At 41.6% G+C, this 22432-nt stretch overlaps 1 protein-coding gene across 1 annotated transcript in view; it reads right to left on the bottom strand.

Annotated features, from left to right (window-relative positions):
• Nucleotides 1-18435, bottom strand: part of TMEM38B (transmembrane protein 38B) — a 43017-nt gene extending 24582 nt beyond the window's left edge. Inside the window, exons 1-2 of the mRNA XM_004600445.2 lie at nt 18234-18435; nt 7891-8047 (exon numbers count right to left, since the gene is read on the bottom strand). Coding sequence (XP_004600502.2) covers nt 7891-8047; nt 18234-18345 — 269 coding nt within the window. The 5' untranslated portion in view covers nt 18346-18435. The remainder of the gene's footprint in view (nt 1-7890; nt 8048-18233) is intronic.
• Nucleotides 18436-22432: the final 3997 nt, after the last annotated feature.

Here is a 22432-nt window from a genome sequence, read left to right on the forward strand (position 1 = left end):
TTAAGATGCCAGGATGGGATAAATTCATCTTTTACCCCATCACCTAAAATTTAAGATGATGAAATGCAGAGACATGGGAGTCTCCCAAGTGGACAGTTCCACAACAAAACTGACCACATCATATTCAATTGAAGGTTCTGCCTGGCCAATGTTGCTGTTGTCCCAAAATTCCAAACGGGATCAGACCACTGTCTCCTTTGTGCAAAATTCTACTTCAGAGAGTGGGGAGAAAGGTCTGCAAAGTTTAAGAAGAGAACTCCCAGAATGACCACCAACTGGGAGCTCTTTGGCACTATTGCGGCAACGTGGGAAGATGCCATCATTGACAATATCGATGAGGAATACGATCCACTGATTCAGCACCTCCATGACTGTGCAAAGAATGCCAAGAGTGGGAAAGCCACAAACTGACGTCTGTCTTCGAAAAGTCTCGAGCTCATTTGCCAACATGTTTTGGCACGAGCCTCGGGCAACCACAAGCTAACATCCAAGCTCGCAAAGCTGTGCAGAGAAGCGATAAAGGAAGACCTCAAAGAGAGAAGAGCTGCAGTGTTGGCCGATGTGGCAGAAGCCAGGAAAAGTATTCGCAACACTCTCCTGTCCTTCGCTAACTACAAGACCAAGATGACTGCCCTCCGATGTCCTGATGGATCTATCACATCTTCTAGAAGGGCAATGGAAAGGATTATTCACGACTTCTAGTTGGATCTCTTTGATAGCCATGTCCACCTACCCACATACCAAATTCCGAAGGATGGATACATTGTTTTCAACGTCCTCCCTTCTGAAATCTGACATGCCATTTCGTAGGTAAAGATGCGTACAGCACCCAGTCAGAGAAGGTCAGACCCGAACACCTGAAGAATCTGCCGCCAGTACTTGTCAATACATTGGCTCGGCTCTTCACACGCTACCTGTCTGTATGCAGGTTCTGTCTCAGTGGAAAACCAGTAGGACTGATCTGTTGTACAAGAAGGGAGACATCCACGACATTGGCAACTATTGCCCAATCTCCCTGTTGTCCGTCGTCTACAAGTTGTTCACTCGAGTCATCCTGAATAGAATAGGCAGAACACTAGATGAAGGACAAACACATGAGCAAGCCAGGTTCCGAAAAGGATTCAGCACAATCAACCATATCCACACAGTGACCAAGCTCATTGAGGTTGCACGAGAGTTCAAGATGCCGCTCTGTCTAACGTGCATCGATTTAAAAAAGACCTTTGCGATCAAACTCAGTACATCAAGATCCTCTGTGAGCTGTAGTACGGATTCGCCACCAGGATCTCACCATTCTACAAGGAAGTGATCACTGACATAAGAGAGGGGTTCGGCAGGGCGATACCATTTCACTGAAACTCTTCAGTGCCACCCTCAAGAACATCATGCGATGACTGGAATGGGAAGGAATGGGAATGAAGATAAGATGGTCAGCAACTACACCAATCTCCGCTTGGCTGATGACATAGCTCTAATAACACCAAACATCAGCCAAGCGGCACAAATGCTGGCTGACTCTGTTTGACGGCAAGTGTGGAAAGGTCGGACTGCAGCTGAATCCCACCAAGACAATGTTCATGAAAAAAGAACTAGTCCCTGACATTCCATTTGCTCGTGCAGCAGCTATATGTACCTGGGTCGAGAACTCAACATGAGGAACGACTTGGTGCCAGAACTGCACAGGAGGAAGAGAGCAGTGTGGAATGCCTTCAAGAGTATTGAAGAAGTGGTTAAGAGGACAAAGAACCTCTGGCTCCAGGCACATCTTTTCGATTCCACCATTCTTCCTGCACTAACATATGCCTCAGAGACCTGGGCCCTACATTGAGTATCATGTTTCACTCAAGTGAGAGAAGGAATCTGGAGTTCTGACCTCTGTCAATGGTCAAGAATCAGGGAGGCTGTGTCGTTTGCCAAGGCATTGAAAATCAGATGGGCCAGACATGTAATTCGATTCAGAGACGACCGCTGGTCTAGAACTGTTACCGACTGGATTCCACGGGATGTCAAAAGACCAAGTGGCCGCCACCTACGAGGTGGTCAGACTTCTTCGTCAAAACCCTGAATGAACAGTTTGAGGCTCTTCGTGTTCCTGGAGCGAGCAGATACCATTGGACCACAGTAGCATGCGACAGGGATGAATGGAGATGTTACTGGCATCCACTCGAGCAAATCGAAGATCAACGGGATGACAAGTGACAAATGAAGTGAAATGCAGTCCTAAACTAAATCCCTTATTTTTGGAGGCCAAATACAAAATAAACAATTCAAAGAACCAGCTGCCTGAGAACAGACGACTGAGTTAACGGGTTTTGACAAAAAAAAAAAAAAAGGAATAAATTATGATAGTAAAAAGCTTTTGAAAATGAGGCATGCTTTAATATTTTTACAGGTCCATATAATATTTTGAAAGTCACTATACTCCTCTCTCTTTAAATACAGAACAAATTTCCATGGCTGGAGAGATATAACAGGGCTAAGAGAAAGTTTACCTTGTATGTGACCAAACCCGATTCAATCTGGGTACCTCAAGTGGTGCTCCAAGCACTGCCAGGAGTGACCCCTATTACAGAGACAGAAGCGAGCCCTGACCATTACAGGTATGGTCCAAAAGCATAACAAAATCCAGGAAATTGACGTTGGAGTGCTATGTGTCAAGAGTTATACTTAAATAAGCAATTTTTCATCTACTTTTATTTATTTTTGGTTTGGGGGGCATACCTGGCAGTGCTCAGGACTTACTCCTGGCTCTGTGCTCAGAAACCAGTCCTAGCAGTGCCCAGGGGACCAATTGGGGTGCAGGGTCAGCCACATGCAAGGCAAATGGCCTATCCACTATACTATCTTCACCCCCACCCACCCGGCCCAGAATCTACTTTAAAGTAAAATTAAAGTCTTTTGACATCCACTATATATTAATTACGTTGAGAAAGGAGCATCTGATTACTAATAAATGCTCAAAATACTCATAAAACAAAAGTGTAAACAATGACACCACTTCCATTCTCTACATAAAGACTGTATTTAACATAAAAACCATACTATTATAAGCATGATCTTAGAATGTTAACATTCATTGATGACATTCTGGAATATGACCTAAAATTTGCTACTGTCTGAAATCTGAGGTTGTGATGGTATCAAGCAGGGTGCAGGGAGCGTAAGGTCCCTTCCCAGTGATACGTGGCCAGCAGTGCCAAATGCCCAATGGTTCAAAGCAAAGCAGTATTGCCCAGGCCCAGCAGTGTGGGGCAAAGGCTTCCAGGCTATCCCCACTGGTGGCCTGAAGACAGAGAGGAGACCTTGACATCTAAGCTATCTGCCACACATTTATTGCTACTTTGAATAAATCAAATATCTCTAAACTGTATACCTACTGCAAGCTAACACTGAAAACCGAAAATGTTTTTTGTTAGTCACTGGACACTTGTTTACTCTGCTCCACAGATTTATTAGTAAACATATCAGACCAATGGCACTCAAATAACCATTCCTGATCTGGAACCCAAGTTCACTTCACCAATTCTAGGAGCAAACCCCAAACACTCACTGCCAAGTATCGCCCCAAATCCAAAAATTTTTTAAATAAAATTTTCATGCAGTATCAAATGTCAGAAGTTTAAAGAAGAAAACAAACTGATGCACAAAAAAAAAATACATAGAAAAATTTTTTAATGCTTTCCCCAGTCTTCAAAAAGAATACCATGCTACTATCTCCCTTTGCCAACAGATGGTGCTAATCTCCAGATGTGGACACCAAGTTATAATAAATAGCATGACCTTTCTAATAAGTATATTCACAAAATCACTTATTTTAACTTTACTAGAGTTTAAAGTACATTTAAACTTTAAATGTACATTTACATTTCAAATATAATATTTAAGAAATATCTTAAATATCTTTAAGAAATATCTTAAACTAAAATGAAATAAAGATTACGAACTTGTTCTCAACATTAAGAACTTCAAGTGTGGGTTGGGGGAACGGCCTAAAGGGTGAGAGCACACGCTGTGCAGGCCGGTGTTCAGCCCTTGGCAATGCCTGGCCCCCAGGTCACGGGGTCACGAGCAGCCCCACAAGCCCCCCTGGGCCTCGAAACCCAAAGACATAAACTAAAAAAAAAAAATTAAATCTAATTTATATTTTAATAAAAACTATCATTTTTGTGTATTTAAGGTTCTGTGAGGACAAAGACTACAACATACTTGTAAATATACACAAAAGGCAGAGGTAAGCCTAGGTTGGAATCCTGGCTCCAACCACCTGCTGTCTGTGACACCTGGGTGAGTCATACCTCAGGTATTTGACATATAAGTCTCAGGAACATCAAATAATATAGTACACCCTTCACAGAATTCTGATCTGATGAGGCTTAAGTGAGATACATGTGAAGTAACTAGAAAAGTGTTTTGCACACGTAGATACGTTATCAGTCATTGCTATTACTATTGTGGCTTTGTAATGCATCAGCAGGAAATCAAAATATAGATATTAATATAATGAATTATATAACCAGTGAGAAGGCATGTGCTACATGCAAAGACACAAAGGAATCACTGTAACATAATACAACAAAACAAGTTCCCAGAAAATTATCAAGAAATCATTCTGATATTATCTCTGTCTACAGCAAGACAGAGACTTCAAATGTCTCATCAGCTCCCTTTTTGTTGACAATAGAAGATTTAGGAGTTATGAGATTCCATTTTAAAACAGAACAAATACCAAATAAAAATGAAAGTCCATTGTTTACATACTTGTACGTAGAACTTTCGTTTTTGCCCCACACCCTCCACCACAATGGCTGTTTCCCTCCACTGGTGTCTTAAGTGTCCTGTCCTCCCTCACCCTTTCTACATAAAACTTCTTTTAAAAGGTAAGAGAAACACATGGGCTGGGAGACAGCCCAAAGGGCTGGAGCACGTGCTCTGTGCAGGATTCCCAGGGTTAATTCTCGGCACCACTGAATGCCCTGAATATCACCTGGAGGGACCCCAAGCTCCACACTCAAAGTAGACTCTGAGCACCAACGAATATGTTTCCCCCAAAACAAACCAATAAAATTGAGCAAGAAAGACAAAAGCTATCTACAGGAAAAAGACAGAGATAGGGTAGGGGAAGTATTAGTTGACAATGTTCAGTGAGCAAAGTCAAGTTAGAGAGCTGGGAACAATGTAGTAGAAATAGAAATTAGTATAGTCAATTAGGGGAAGGATTTGGCATTATACATATTCAGAATGTTTACCTATAATTAAAAAAAAATTAGTCTTAAGAATAACGCAGGATAAAGCTAGAGCTTGCACACGGCCAACCCAGGTTCAATTCCCAGCATCCCATATGGTCCCCCAAGCATCGCCAGGCGTAATTCCTGAGTGCATGAGCCAAGAGTGACCCCTGTGCATCGCTAGGTGTGACCCAAAAAGAAAAAAAAAATTGCAATGGGATGACTATATTTTAAGAAACGCTTGTACAAGGCTAAGGAGTGCAGTGAGGCACTCTGACTTGCATGCGGCTGACCAGGACTCCTTTACTGGCAGCACATGTGGTCCCCCGAAGCCTCCCCAAGAATAATTCCTGAGCAGTCAGGAGCAAGACCTAAGCACCGCCAGGTGTGGCAAACCCTCCCCCCAAAAAAGTTTAAGTAAATCTATGAGAGACACTAACTGTTAAGTGCCAAAATTCAAACTTAAAATTTCTGGCTTTGATTCTAAATCGGTGACTTTTTTTCATAGCTACATCATAGGATTTATGATTAAATATAAAAAATAAATATAATTTAGGCAACATATGTTAATAATACTAGCTATCAAATTATTATTTTACTAGTTCCCAATGCCACAGATTCTCACCAGTACTTTTACAGTTATTACTATTATGTCATATGTTTTCAATTAAAACAAAAATTAACTTAAAGTTTTTTCTCAATATGCAAAATACTTCATCGATGATGGTATTTTTATCACAAGCGTAACTCAGAGGGCTAGGGGCACATGCCTAGCAGGAGGGAGGCTGGGGTTCAATCTCTATCTAGCACTGCTCAGTCCTCCATTTGGCTGTGTCCCAAAAGCAAACGAAAACAATGTTTTGTAAGAATCCAGAGCAGGAGCTTAAGTCCCCACTCTTATGCATATGGTTATATATGGATAAAGGTTAGAATACTTGCCTTTTATGGGTAAGCCCTGGGTTCAATCCCCAACACTTAAAAATCAAAACCACACCTTCTCCAGATGGAGCCCTGGCAACACTGAGCAGCAACTAACACGGCTCCGGCTTGCGGGACTGGGACACATCCGAGCCTCGGGGGGGCACTGGAGTGGGGCAGCGCCAGCCCAACCTCCAAGTGGTCCTGGCTGCCGGAAGTCACGCCCTCGACCCACACTCGGTGCCATCTTGCTACATTCAACAGAGAAGAGGCCAGGCATTCTGGTGAGCAACTCAGCCGGAGAAATGCTCCGGACCCAAAACCGGGCCAGCAACACCGGGGATCCGGACGGAGGAGGTACAGCCAGCACACCTTCTCCAGATGGAGCCCTGGCGACACTGAGCAGCAACTAACACGGCTCCAGGATGTGGGACTGGGACACATCCAAGCCGCGTGGCCACTAACACGGCCATGCGACCGTTTCTAAAAACTGAAAACATACAATTTTTTAATGGAAAACTAATTATCAAATGCTTCCTTAGTAGGGCTGTCTTGTTTGGGGGTAAAACTCCCACAACAATAGTGAGTTTTGTGTTGAAATATGGAACATAATCAAGGTAAAGAGAAAATGAAATGAAATTCATCAGTTATACAGTTGGGGGTGGGGGGCGGGGGCGGGGGGTATACTGGGGATTTTGGTGGTGGAATATGGGCACTGGTGAAGGGATGGTGTTTGAATATTGTATAACTGAGACATAAACCTGAGAACTTTGTAACTTTCCACATGGTGATAAAATAAAAATTTTTCAAAAATACAGAAAAATCAAAACCATAAAATCATAAAAATATTGATTTTAAATATGACATAATTCTTAACACTTTTTCACTTAAAAACTACATTTTTTAAAATCTAATTTTTAAAAATCTGCATCTCAGCAGACTCAGAAAAATCCAACTAGTATGACATTCAGAACAATTATATACAAATTATAGCTGCTTTGGGGCTGGAGCGATAGCACAGCGGGTAAGGCATTTGCCTTGCACGCGGCCGACCTGGGTTCGATTCCCACCGTGGGTTCGATTCCCAGCATCCTATATGGTCCTCTAAGCACCGCCAGGGGTGATTCCTGAGTGCAGAGCCAGGAGTAACCCCTGTGCATTGCCAGGTGTGACCCAAAAAGCAAAAAAAAAAAAATATATATATATATATATATATAGCTGCTTTGGTTTTTCTGTGTAGTTGGGCATATTCTTGATAATCCTATCATTTACTCTGTATAGGTTCACAAGACAAACTCTTTTTTAGGCAAATATCTAATATTCTCTTTTTTTAATTGATTTTATTTTGCTCTTTGGGTCACACCCGGTGATGCATAGGGGTTATTTCTGGCTTTGCACTTAGGAATTACTCCTGGCAGTGCTCAGGGGACCATATGGGATGCTGGGAATTGAACCCAGGTCGGCTGCATACAAGGCAAATGCCCTACCCGCTGTGCTATTGTTCCAGCCCCAAATATCTAATACTCTTTCTATACAAAATGCTTTCCTAAAATGTATAAGATAATAGATTTAATTATATCTGAAAAATTAGGGAAATGGGTAAAAAAGAGACTTATTTGTATTTACAACTTACAGCATAATCTGGGTTCCTTCCACATCATAAACATAAGTATTTTTTAAAGAAAACATTTTACTTACTACTTATATAATTTTTAATGTCTCATATTTCACCACAGTGGCAGCTTACCAGATCGAAGATGCCAATAATATATTAGTGTTGTTAGCAAGAAACCTCACTGGAGGTTCAGCAAGTAGCATACAGGACAAAATTCCTCCACCAAAGCAGTGGAGCATAGCAGCAAACCAGCTTGCCAAAGGATTCTTCACTGCCTCTGTCTCTGCTCCTAGAATAGTAAAGTAAAAATGTGTTCTAAGATAGTTGAATATTAAAAAAAAAAAAAACACCAAGGTACTAATGACACTAAATAAATATATTTTAATTATATCATTTTCAAGAGCGTACTATTACTCCTAAGTATGGCGATCATAATCATCATTAACCATATCTTTTGTTTTCTAAAACAAGACCAGAGACAGAGCTGAACTTGCCATGGGGGATGAGGGTACCCTGAAGGGCTGGGGATATGGTTCAAGTGATACAGCACATGTTTTGCACATGCAAGGCCTTGGACCTGATCCTCAACAATGAATGCAATGCCCCTCTGGGGCGGGAGAGATACTACAGAGGGTAGGGCACTTGCCTAGCATGAGTTAGGTTAGATTCCCCAGCATCCCACATGACCCAAATTTAGGCCAAAAGTTCTGACCAGGAGTAACCTCAAGCATTGCAGGGCATCAGCCAAAAACAAACAAAAAATAAGTAAAACAACAACAAAACAACGCACTGCCCTTCTTCCCAGCCCACGATCAGTTGTGGTCCTGGTAGCTCCCCAGGAACACTGGGTCACAACCATCAGAACTGACCACAATAAAAGTAAAGTTTTTAATTGGAGCTGAAGCAATAGTACAGCAAGTAGGGCACTTGTCTTGCATGTAGTTTACCCAGGTTCAATCCCCTGCATCCCATATGGTCTCCCAAGCACTGCCAGAAGTAATTCCTGAGTACAGAGCCAGGAATAACCCCTGAGCACCACCAAGGATGGCCCAAAATCAAACAAAAGAAAAATTTTTAATAAATTAAAAATGCAAAGCAAGACTGCAAACATTGTTAAGCAACTAAAATTCTCTCCGTTCACAGCCAAAATATGAAAACAACCTGAATACCCAAGAAAGATGATTGGATAAACACAATCTGGTATGTATTAATAATGGAATAAAATTTAAACAGATTTTTAAAAAGATAAAAACCGTGCCATATTTTTTGGACAAAGATGGGAATTCTAGGGATTATATTAAATGAAATTACTCAGAAAGAAAAAGACAAAGTAATAGATGATATTACTTGTGGAACATAACACAAATCAACTAACAAAATCAAAACAAATCCTTGAATTCTGACAGCAGAGCTGAGGCAATCAGAGGGAGAAAAAGGTTTTGTAAAAGCCAAAGGGTAAACAGGTTAAGCAGATGACTGGTGAAGGGTTTACTAGTACATTGGTGTTTATGATGTTTTTCTTAAGAAAGTGTGACCCTGTAGAACACTGTGTTGTAAACCAACGTTACCTCATAATTAAAGGATAAACAACATAAAGACTATGTTCAAGCTCTCTTTGCCAGTTTCACTGATAATTATATACAATCTCCCTATCTACTGTCTCCTTTCATTTCCAACTTTACCTAAGTACTCCCAGTCAATATGTAAAAGTTATATGTTAAGAGAAATTTATAATATCAAATACCTTATATTAGCAAATGAATGTCAACATAAATGAACTAAGCTTTCAGGGGCAGGAGTGACAGTACAACGTGTAGAGTATTTGCCTTGGCCTTGGCCAGCCCTAGGTTCATCCCAGTCACGCCATAATGGCCCCCTGAGCTCTGCCAGGAGTAATCCCTGAGGGCAGAGCCAGGAATAAACCCTAAACAGCGCTGAGTGTGACCCAAACACAAAAAGAAAAAAGAAAAAGAAATGAGCTAAGCTTTCAAGACAGGTTGGAACAGCACAATAAACCTAGAGATAAAAGGTTGATGAGAAACATGTATTTACATCATTTCAAAATGTTCCCTACCAAGTTACTTATTACAGAAGGACATAACTTCAGCGTTCATAAGCCTTGCAGATGTCACTATAAACAAGCATTGGGTGGCTTGCTGTAAGCATGAGGAATACATCTCTTCAATGGTTTCTCTATCAAAAATATATCACTTGAACGAATTTCCTTGAAATTAGATTAACCTCATCTACATTGACTAATCCAAATGGATTGTAAAAAAAAGTTTTAAATCTAGCCTGTACCTTAATAATATCTAAATTAGAACACACACAAAGATTGATGTAAAGTTTCATATTAAATGACATAAAAAAGAAAAACTTAAATCAATGCATACCCTAAATTATCTTGAAACTGAGAAAGAATTATTATTATTACTATTTTTTTTTTTTTTTTTTTTTGCTTTTTGGGTCACACCCAGCGATGCACAGGGGCCACTCCTGGCTCTGCACTCAGGAATCACTCCTGGCGGTGCTCAGGGGACCATATGGGATGCTGGGATTTGAACCCGGGTCGGCCGCGTGCAAGGCAAACGCCCTACCCGCTGTGCTATCACTCCAGCCCCCGAGAAAGAATTATTTATATAATGAACTTTTTTTCTTTTTTGGATCACACCCGGCGATGCTCAGGGGTTACTCATGGCTCATACACTCAGGAATTACTCCTGGAGGTGCTCGGGGGACCATATAGAAGCTGGAGATCAAACCCGGGTTAGCTGCATGTAAGGCAAACGCCCTACCCACTGTGCTATCGCTCCAGCCCCAATAATGAACTTTTTTTTTAACAACTAATGAAATCTAAATGTGAACTATGGCTTATATATAATGCTATTGAATCACCACAGAATATCCTAATTTTGCTTCTGGTGTGAAATATTTTTTTAATGAGATTTGAATTTTCTTTTTTTATTCTAGTTTCATGGTATAAAGTATGGTTCTTTCTTTTTTCTTTTTCCCTAACATATGGCAATGCAGTTTTCCCAGCACCATTTGTTGACATTTGCCTTTGATCCACTTCCTTTGATTCACTTCTTTATCATAAATTAACTACATGAAAAGTAGGGGTTTAACTTAGGACACTCTGTATTGTTTCTTTGGTCTGTAGGTCTCTTTATTCCAGTACCATGTATATTTAATTATTATAGCTTTATAGTATAGTTCAAAGTTGGGAAATATTTTTTCTTCCCCCTTAGGATTACTCTGGCTATTCAGGGGGGGTTATGGTTAATAAATTTTTAACTGTCCCACAACCTTGGAAACATTCTTAGTGTTTTGATGGGTATTGCAATCTGGTAACTTTGGGTAGGATAGTCTTTCTGTCAGTGTTAATTCTTCCAATCCATGAACAGGAACTGTCTTTCAATTTCCTGGTGTCTTCTTCTAATTCCTCTTATAGTGATTTATAGCTTTAATTGTATATGACTCCCACTTCTCTTGCTGATTCCTAGCTATTTGATATTTGGGGACGCTATTTTGAAGAGGATAGTATTTTTTTTTTCTACTTCATTATTTGTGTACAGGAATGGCATAGATTTTTGTGTATTTTATAACCTGATATATTACTGTTCAGTTATTTCTAATAGGCCTTTTGGTGTAATCTTTAGGTTTTTCAATTTATAGTAGCACACTATCTGCAGAAAATGATAGTTTGACTCCTTCATTTCCAATCTAGATCCCTTTGATATATTTGTCTTATCTGACTGCTGTGATGAGAACTTCCAAAACTGTTGAATAACAGGGGCTGACAATTGACACCTTGGCCTTGTGCCTGATCTCAGGGCAAAGAGTTTTAGTTTTTCACCATCGAATATGATATGGGCTCTAGGTTTGCTGTAGATGGTCATTACTATCTTGAGGTATGTTTCTTCCATTCTTGCATCAATTGATATGACTATACAATTTTTATCTTTCCATTGCTACTGTGTATATTAATTGATTTGCATGTATGGAACAATTCCTGCATCCCTGGGATGAACCCCATTTTATCTTGATGTATAATCTTCTAGGTATATTAGCAGATTCAGTTCGCTAGGATTTTGTTTAGGTAAGTAAACTCAGAATAGGTTAAAGACCTTGAAGTTGGACCAGAATCCATAAAATAAATTGGAGAAAAAACATCAGCAAAACTCTCCAAGAAGTTGGCCACAGAATACAAAACCAAACTGTAAACTGTTGTCACCTCAGAGGACGAGGCCCATGTGTGCAAAACAAAACTAAGATACAATTCAAGTGTGAGTTCAATTGAGAAACATCAGTATATCTGTACTAATGTAAAAATTCATTTTAATATATATGGTCAAGAAAAGAAGGGGATCAAAACTTGAATAGTAACCCACCATTCCACACTACAAAAAGTGCCCAGGAATGAACAAGTGTTGATAGATGTGAATTTACTATGATGGAGACATCCTGTCTACCAAGTGAAGTAATATCAAGACATAATGGTTTGAATCTAGTGATAACTCATGAAATGATAAACCTATTTCAGTTCTGAAGAAAACACAGCTATAAAAAACTTTCTAAAATATGGGATGTCAATCTGCAGCATGATAATTTCCCCTAAACCTAAGAATTTTCTGGTATTTTGATGATCCGTGCTCATGTTTTTAAAATCAAGCACTGCCTTAAATATAAACATACTATCTAAAAACATGGGTAATCATGTACAGAGGTTATTTACTGTAACATTGGACAGACTGCATACGGTCATCTTTTCTGCTGGCCAATGGATACTAGCTGCCATACAAGCCATCCTCAAGCTGAAAGGCAAAATACAATGTTAAGGAATCTAGAGTGTAACACCCAGGTACTAATCCTAGATCCAGCATTTACCCATAAACTCGACAAGCTGATTGTCTTTCTACAACATTCATTCATACATGCATTTATACACGTGTGTTGGGGCAGGGAGAAATAAAAAAAAGGTAATAAAAAAAAAACACTTGGGGGCTGGATAAATAGCACGGCGGGTAGGGCATTTGCCTTGCACGCAGCCGACCCGGTTTCAATTCCCAGCATCCCATATGGTCCCCTGAGCACTAACAGGGGGTAATTCCTGAGTGCAGAGCCAGGAGTAACCCCTGTGCATTGCCAGGTGTGACCCAAAAAGAAAAAAAGAAAAAAAACACACAGGCTTATTTTAAAGATTAATTACAAATAAGTATATTGAAAATCTGGAAATCTGATGCAACAACCAGTATTTGCTATCACTATAATAGTCCCCCTTTTTCCCATTTTGTTTTTCATAGACTGAGTTACCTGTGGTTGGTTACGTTCCCAAAATATTATATATGGGAAGATATTCTGAGAAAGAGACCATACTCACATAATTTTATCACAATGCATGCTTATAATGTTCTACTTTATTCTAAGTTACTGTTAACCTCTTTCAGAGTCTAATTTATAAACCATCAGTTATGTAAGATATATATTTAAATATGATGGTAGATGTATATAAACAAATACAGTAAACACTGTGTAGGGCTTGTTTCAGACATCTACTGGGGGTCTTGGAACATAGTCCATGTGAGTATGGTGTGGCGACTGCATTATAGAAGTAAACAGAAAGAAAAAGCAATTCTGTTCGCTCTGTTTATCACTCATACTTCTCTTCTGTAAACACCACTTTTTGCCTTTCCCCATCCTAACTCCACATGTATGTGCTTGTGACTCATTCTCTCTCCTTTCTCCCTCCCTCCCTCCCTCCCTCCCTCCCTCCCTCCCTCCCTCTCTCCCTCTCCCTCTCCCTCCCCCTCTCCCCCTCTCCCCCTCTCCTCCCCCTCTCCCCCTCTCCCTCCTCTCTCTCTCTCTCTCTCTCTCTCTCTCTCTCTCTCCTCTCTCTCTCTCTCTCTCCTCTCTCTCTCTCTCTCTCTCTCTCTCTCTCTCTCTCTCTCTCTCTCTCTCTCTCTCTCTCTCTCTCTCTCTCTCTCTCTCTCTCTCCTCCCCCTCCTACCCCCTTCCTCCCTCTCCCCCTCTCCCCCTTCCCCTTGGTTAGCTCTGTGGGCACATTTTGGAAATCAGAGTTCTAAATGAAGGACAGCTGTAGCATTCCTATCACAGTGACTATAAAAACATAAGGTTACTGATTACTTCTTTTTTTATTATTTTATTTTCATAGTTGTTCACAGTAAATAATTACATTCAATATTTCAACACCAATCCCACCACCATTACACCATCCCACGACCATTATTTCAGATTTTTGCACCACCCAAACCTGTCCCAAAGTCAGATACTAAATAATTTATTTTGTATTACTTGTTATGAATAATTGACTAAAAATGATCCAAAAAGTTTTTTATAGAGGAAAGTGAGTAAAAATTGTTGTATCTGATCTGGGGAACATTAAGCCCTGTATTAGATATCACTAACATAATGTTAGTTTGAGCCTTGTGTGCTAATATATTATGTACATATGTGTGTGTATAATTTTTTTTATCAAGATTGGTTGTCTTCTACCTTACACCTCATCAAATGTAGTGTGCTACTCTTGGTATATCAGTGGCATAATATATAAAATGTCGCATGGCTGCAAGTGCAACCACATGCTCCTGGAATTCTAGAATTTTATATAGGGTGCTAGATCTGGAGTTAAATTTGTAACTGTACGGTGATTCTGGCACTCAACATCTGCACTGTAGCACTTTCGTCCCGTTGTTCATTGATTTGCTCAAGAGGGCACCAGTAACGTCTCCATTGTGAGACTTGCTGTTACTGGTTTTGGCATATCAAATATGCCACAGGCAGCTTGCCAGGCTCCGATGTGTGGGTGAGATACTCTTAGTAGCTTGCAAGGCAACATCAGTTACTGTCACTGTCACTGTCATCCCATTGCTCATCGATTTGCTCAAGCAGGTACCAGTAACGTTTCCATTGTAAGACTTGCTACTGTTTTTGGCATATCGAATACACCACGGGGAGCTTGCCAGGCTCTGCTGTGTGGGCGAGATACTCTCGGTAGCTTGCTGGGCTCTCCAAGAAGGGCAGAGGAATCGAACCAGGGTCGGCCACATGCAAGGCAAACGCCCTACTGCTGTGCTATCGCTCCAGCCCGATATCAGTTACAAGGATTTAAAAATAAAAAATATGCAAAAGCATTGTTTTAATGTATTTTACATGATTTTATATTTAAACATATTAATGTGTCTATACATAAAACAATATTTGTATGTATACTGCCATTAGTCCACGGCAAACACTGGGTTTCATCTGCTGAGTGATCTGATTAATGACAGCAGTGTAAGAGGCAGGCAAAAGGCAACCCTTGGACTGCTACTGATTCTCTGAATCCAAGATATAACTATTTTGAGTTCTTATTGCAAGACTGGCAATTAGAACAACATATCACAGCACCAAAAAGTCTAATCTCAACTGCCTTAAATTGATGAAAATATGAATTTTAATTTTAATGATCAAAAAAATAAAAGAACATATTTGAGGGGAAGGTCTTCACATCAGTTCTTCTTCAAAGGGTAGGAGGGGTGAGGGCGGGTTATCTCTACAGATAACTGCCAGGCATGCACTCCAGTTCTTTGAGCTATCTCCCTAGCCCCTCACATTAAGCCTGCTTGTGTTTCAAAACTACATGAGGCAGAAAATTTTCTCTCACTTATATAGTCCCGTTTACAAAGTTCTCTTTAATATCCACACTACAGTCAACAATTCTCCGATCTTGAGTCAAGTTGTTTGTGATATGCTACTAATAGAATTGTTTTCCCTAAAAAGTCTTAGCAAAATTTGTCACATTGTTACATGAATCTAACTAAAGTACAAAGTTGTTTAAAGAAGCATTCTTCAACCTCTGACCCCCCATAGGTCTACACTGGCTTACAAAACAGGCATTTACAACCACTCTGGTAGACTAGGGTTTTCAGACCAGCAGTTTAAAATACATAAAATTACCTGTGGAATTCAACATAATACATAATCACTGGGGCCAAAGTGACAGATAGTATACTGTGTAGAGGTCTTGCATTGCATGCAGCTAACATGGGTTCCAACCTGGGGATCACATATAGTTCCCAGAACCCTTTCAGGAGTGATCCCTAAGCTCAGAGCCAGGAATAAGTCCTGAACACTGCTGGCTGTAGCCCAAAAATAAAAGCAAAAAAAATTCATTATAAATACCTATAATACACGGGCTGGAGCGATAGCACGGTGGGCAGGGCATTTGCCTTGCACACGGCTGACCCGGGTTCAATTCCCAGCATCCCATACGGTCCCCTGAGCACCACCAGGAGTAATTTCTGAGTGCAGAGCCAGGAGTAACCCCTGAGCATTGCCAGGTGTGACCCAAAAAGCAAAAAAAAACAAAAAACAAAAACCTATAATACAAAGACAGTCTACTCCTATACATTTACTTACATCTCCAAAATAATGCCACATTCTGGAAAGATTTTTTTTCTTTTAAGTACTGCATACATGACTTTCTCATTTTGGTATATTCAGTCTATTTTGGTTTTATAGAGCATCTCTATTTTTAGGATCTAATTGAACTGTAGCTATTTTCTAAAGAGTTACCATTCAGCTTGCTGGTGGTTGAAATGATCTCCAGAAAGCAGGAGTGTACTGTAGCCTTCTTAAGCCTCCACTCCAGGTATATTTTTAAGTTGCATTAGTAAGTTTTTACACATCTATCTACTTTTTTTAAAAATGGCAAAAGTGTGGCTTGCCCTGCAAGCCGGTGTTCTCCCTTGAGCATCTATCATGCTTGCTTATTTCTATGTTTGCTTGTGTATCTCTACTCTGGGGAAGTCTGTGTTCCCTCCCGAACATATTTTCCCTCTTTCTCTCACATCTTTCTAAGCAAGTTGTGTTCAGTAAAAACTACCTTTCTTCACAAAAATAAAAGGGGGGGAGGGGACAAAGTTGGGGCCAGAGCAATAAATCCAGGTTTAATACTTCACACCCCATATGGTCCCCATACCACCATCGGCCTGCCACGAGTCATGCCCGAGCACAGAGCCAGGAGTAAGTCCTGAATTCCAATGGGAAAGGGCCTTTCCCCATCAGCAAAATGAGGAAAAAAAAAAAAACAGAAAAATTAACAACATAACCTTATATGCCTCAAGTATTGTTTTTATCTCAATTAGGGCCAAGTAGGTAGTTCAGTAATAGACCACGTGCATTGTGTATGTGAGATGAGGTCCTGGGTTCAATCCAAGGCACTGCAAAAAAAGAAATCAGTAAATAATTGTAAGATAATCATGGAGGGTCACAATGTGGCCCCTGAATAATATAGGCCTGGTGGCCCCCCGAGCAACACCTGGTTGAGTAAGTGTCATCTGGAATAGACACCTTCGTTTTCCAAGCACTAGTCCTAAAAACATTTTTCACACCATGTAAACTGTTTTAACACTCAACTAGCCTGGTGGTTCTCAAACTTCTTGGCTGTGGGGCTCCTCTGTATCCCTAAAGGTTAGTGAGTAGATAAACGACTGCCACCTGCAGAGAGACGGCCTGACGCAAAGGGGAGGAAGGAAACTGGGATGGGTGACAAAACTGTGTCTTGGTTGTGGTAGTCGTTATGCAATTATATGCTTGTCCAAGATCACGGCACTTTATATCAAAAGACGAGAATGTGCTGCTTGTAAATCAACCTTCAGAAGGCTCGTCTCGGGCCCGAGAGATAGTACAGAAGGTGCTTGCCTTGCAATGGGCTGAGGGGCCCACAACTGGGGTTCAAAATTCAGGGGCCACATACGGTCGTCCCCCGCCCCCCGCTTGCCCTCCCCCTAACCCCGCCAGGGGTCACTCCTGAGCACAGTACCGGGGAAAAGCCCCTGAGCACCGCCTGGCGGGGCCCCAGCCCCAAATAATAATCTCTTAAATGAAATAAAAACTCTGACTTGCACACTGTCACTGATAGGAGTGACACTGGGCTCCACTCCCAACTCCGGGTCTAGCGTGCGCACGGCGTGCAGGGACACCCCTTGGGATGCTTCGGGGACAACTTTCCCGAAGCCGTCACGACTCCGACTCCGAGTGGCCGGCGGACACTCCGCTTCCCCGGCGACTCCCAGATCCTTCCCCCGGTCCGGGGGCAGCACCAGAGGGGCAGCACCCAGCCCGGCCCGGGTGGGCGCGGAGAGCCGCTGCCCGGACCCGGTGTCCCCCGGAAGCACCGCCAACTCCGCGCGCCCCGGCCACGGCGCCCTCCGGGCCTCACTCCCCTGCGCCGTCCGCCCCGCCCCCCGCCTCAGTTTCCCCATCTGCCCTCGCGGGAACGTTAGCGCCGACCGTTGGTGGCCCTCCAGCTCGACTCGGGGGCTCTGGGGCCTCCAGTAGCAGCAGAAGCAGAAGCAGAAGCAGCAGCAGCAGCAGCAGCAGCTCGGCCGCAGCCCCCCGCTCGGGCGGTCCTCGCCGTGGGGGGACGAGGGGGAGGACACAGAGGGGGTCGGTCCGCGGCGCCCCGCACTCACCCGGCCGTCGCTTCAGCGTCATCACCGACACCAGGTAGTGGGCGATGTCAAAAAAGGGAAACATAGGTGTGCGAGAAAAGGCCAGGGTCAGGTCGTCCCACGGAGACCCCATGACGACCAAGCCGACCGAGACGCCGGCGGAGGAACCGCAGCAACCGGCTCGCCGTGGGGGGAGGGGACGCCGGAGCAGCCCGGCGCGTGCGCCCTGGCACGTGGGGCCGCCGCGCGGAGGGGGCGGGGCACGGGGGCGGGGCTTTGAGCGGGGCTTTGGGGGCGGAGCCGCTGGCGAGCGGGCGATTGGCGGGTGGCAGGGAAGGGGCGGAATCTGAGCTGTTTCCCACCGCTTCTCCCCTGCTTCTCCTAATAAGGGTCCTGCGACTTCTCCGCGCTGGGAGCTCGGGCCAGCCAGACCTGGCAATAAATCATAAGAGCTGAAGAAGACATATGTTGTTGATGTTTAACATGCATGAAAGTGCATCTATCATTTTTTAAATGGATAATGAACTATTTTTTTCATTTTCCCAGCTAATGTTTCTGAATACGAAAGTATATATATATATGTATATATATATACATATACATATATATAATACAACCCACATAAATAAAAGTTCAGTGGCTTCAAAAAAATATTTGGCGAGCTTTTTATAAATTAAGTTTATGTACACTATGTTCATGCGTTTTGACATATAAACTGTTGCCTCAGATAAGCAATTTGAAACGGGTGATGATAAAGGGAGGATTTTTAAATGTACGTTAATTTCACCCACCTGTTATTTCTCAACTAATCCCAGCATGCACATCACACTATGGCATGGAAATATTAGGAGGGGGAAAAAGATGATATCCAGATCTCAAGAAGCTTATATTTTTCCAAGATTAAATATTTCTTATCGAATATGTGTAATTTTTACAAAACTGGTAGTAAAACCTAAAGGAAAAGCAATATGTGTTTAATTCTATTTTTTCATGTTTCAGTTTATTATATTCATGGTTTCTATATGGCTCCTTATCTTTGTTTTTATTTTAATTTTTATTAGTGAATCACCGTGGGGTACAGTTACAAATTTATAAACTTTCATGTTTGTATTTAGTTTACATCCCTCCAACAGTGCCCACTGTCCTCCACCAATGATCCCAGTATCCCTCCCACCACCCCCATCCCAACCCCCACCACTCCAGTGGCTCCTTATCTTGGAACTATGGTGTAAGTTCAGAGACAGGAAGAATTTGGATAATGTTTCCCAAAAGATTCACATTTTAACATTCTTAAATCCCACAAATTATATGTTTTATTTGGAAACTTTAAAAAAAAAAAAGTTGCAGAATCAAAGAAATAGTACGCAGCCGACCCAGGTTCGATCCCTGGCACCCCATGTAGTCACCCCCAACCTGTCAAGAGCCCTCCAGGAAAAATTCTTTTTTTTTTCTTTTTGGGTCACACCTAGCGATGCACAGGGTTTACTCCTGGCTCTGCACTCAGGAATCAACCCTGGCAGTGCTCAGAGGACGATATGTATGCTGGGAATCGAATCCGGGTCGGCCTCGTGCAAGGCAAACATCTTACCCACTGTACTATTGCTCCAGTCCCTCCCAGAATAATTCTTGAGTGCAGAGCCAGGAGAAAGCCCTGAGCATTGCCGGGTGTCTTCCACCCCCACTCCCCCCAAAAAGAACTGAGACTGAGCCATAATATAGCAGGTAAGACACTTGTGTTACACAAGACTGACTTGGGCTCAATCCCCAAGACTGGACATGATTTCTGCAGGGAAGAGTGTCGTACAAAACACCAAAAAGAAAAAAAAAAGAAAAAAAATCTCTTAGTTATCGACAACAGTATAATAAAATCATTATTCTGGGTTCTAATTATTTTTAACTTCAATAGCGCAACACTGAAAAGCATCAGAATTTTTTATTAAGGGTAAGTCAAACATTTTAATTGGCGTAAACAATTCCAATTTCAAGGGAACTAATCACCTCATATGCTACAAGTTATTCAATATGCATTCCATTTCAAAATTGTGAAAATCAACTGGGGCCTCACTCCTGCGCCAAGAGCTGAAAAAAAAAATAATTTAAAGAAAATGAAATAAAATGAACAAGACAAGTTCCATATAAATTTTAAATATGTTTACTATATTTGCCTCTGGTCAACTCCTCAGTAAATTCATTTAGCCTAATATAATGGACCAGAATGGAAGAAAATGGTAAATGAAATAAAGTGAGGCTTTGAATTGGTAAAAGAGATAAGCAAGATTTGAGCAAATTCTGTATGAAATTTAAAACTTTTCCTGTCTTTTGAAAACACTTTTATGGGGTGCTGGGGAACAAACCCAGATCAACCAAGTGTAAGGCAAATGCCCAACCTGCTGTGCTATCGCTCTCTCCCAAACTTTTTTTTTTTTAAACACAGCAGCTGGGAAACAGATCAAAGTCTAGAATAGATACTTTGCGTGCTGGTGCCCTGGGTTCCATCCCCAGAGCGCTGCCTGATCCCCTGAGCACCACCTAGAGCTAGCCCCACCCCTGCTAGCATCCAACTTTGGGGGCTGCCCCCCACCAATCCAGCACCACCAGGTGTAGTCTGAAAACAAAAAGGAAAACACTTTACTTCCAGATGAAATCAATATAAATTATATAAACATATGTGACATCGAAGAAAAAACAGCTTAATTTTATTTAAACTTTGTAAATGTTCAGTGTGATCAAGGAGAATTAACAACAGAGTGCCAATTTCCCTCAAAATACCCTATCAGTGTTTTGCCAGATGCTGCGGGTGCATGAAATCAAAATGATAAACCAATTCAAATATAAAAACACACAAATTCTTCAGAATCAGTGTATATCTAACAAGAGTGCCTTTGATGTGGTGACTTGGAAAAATCTGATTTTACTCACTTATTTCCCCCCCACTGGAAACAAAAATCCTTTCCTATAAACATTGTATCTACCTCAGATAAAACCTACTATTCAGATTTCTCCATATGAATAAGTTCAATTTAGCCTAATAAAAAAAAAAACTTTCTAAGTGAGTATCTCTAGAATTCCTCAATGTAAAGACTGCCAACACTGCATTCACTCACCAATAGCATAGCTGCCAAGTCTCTGTGGCTACCAGCATTCAAGGTTACTATTTGTTTCCTTTCAAGACTAATAGACACCATTAAATCATAGAAAAGTAGAACTATGGAAGTCAAAGAGGCCCCTTAGAAAAAGTACCTTTGCAAGTCAAAGAAAACAATTATGGACAGCAAGGAATGCCATGATAGCCAAGGATTTGTTGAACCATCAGTCTTCAGGAAGAGCAAAAACCTTGGTGTTTCTGGACTAATAGCAGCAGGTGGCTGTCCTAATGAGACTCGGTGTCAATTTTGTGCAGGCTTAGTGTTCCCCTTGTTCAACACTGCCAAGAAAAAAAGACTGCCCTGACCCAGGACATTTGTCTTCTCCTGGATAATCAGCCCCGGAGGAAAGGTGGTTCATATGGACCCAAAGCATTTTTGAAAAAGAAGGAAGCCAAACAGGTCACAGTTAGAGAGAGGTGCCTAATCATCTTGTATAGTACTTTTTATTTTCTTTCAAAAATAGGAAACTTAGGACTAGCAGGAAGTCATAAAGACAATAACAGACCAAGATTTTATTAATACCCTGTTATAATCAATCTCTTCTAAGTGTTCCTATTGGGTTTTCCCTGCTCCAAACAACGAAATGTTTCTTACTAATTTTTTTTCTTCCTGACAGATTCAGTGCCCTTGCAGCACTGAAAAGGTAACCGGATCAAAACTTACAAATCAGAGGTCTGGGTCAACAGCCAGCTTAAAGGAGTTTTCAGTTTCTAGCATAACCAACTTGTTGAAGGGGCCTTAATCAGGAAGCAGATAAATTTTCCTCCAGACGAAGCTGCCAGTGCCATCTTATATAAGATCACCCCCTTCTTTTATTGGCCGGGGGTGCACACCCGGCTGTGCTCAGGGCTTATTCCTGCCTCTACACTTAGGAATCACTCCTACTGGGATCAGAGAGACCATAAAGGGTACCGAGGATTGAACCTGAGCCGGCCATATGCAAGGCAAGCAGCCTACCCATTGCACTATCTCTATGGCCCAGACCTCCCCTTCTTACCCTTTATTGTTATCTCTGCAGAATCCATTGCCCCCTTTCCTTCCATATAATGAAAAATGAGACATAAGCTCCCATTT

The sequence above is a fragment of the Sorex araneus genome, chromosome 1 (assembly GCF_027595985.1).
Source record: "Sorex araneus isolate mSorAra2 chromosome 1, mSorAra2.pri, whole genome shotgun sequence".
Lineage (NCBI taxonomy): Eukaryota > Metazoa > Chordata > Mammalia > Eulipotyphla > Soricidae > Sorex > Sorex araneus.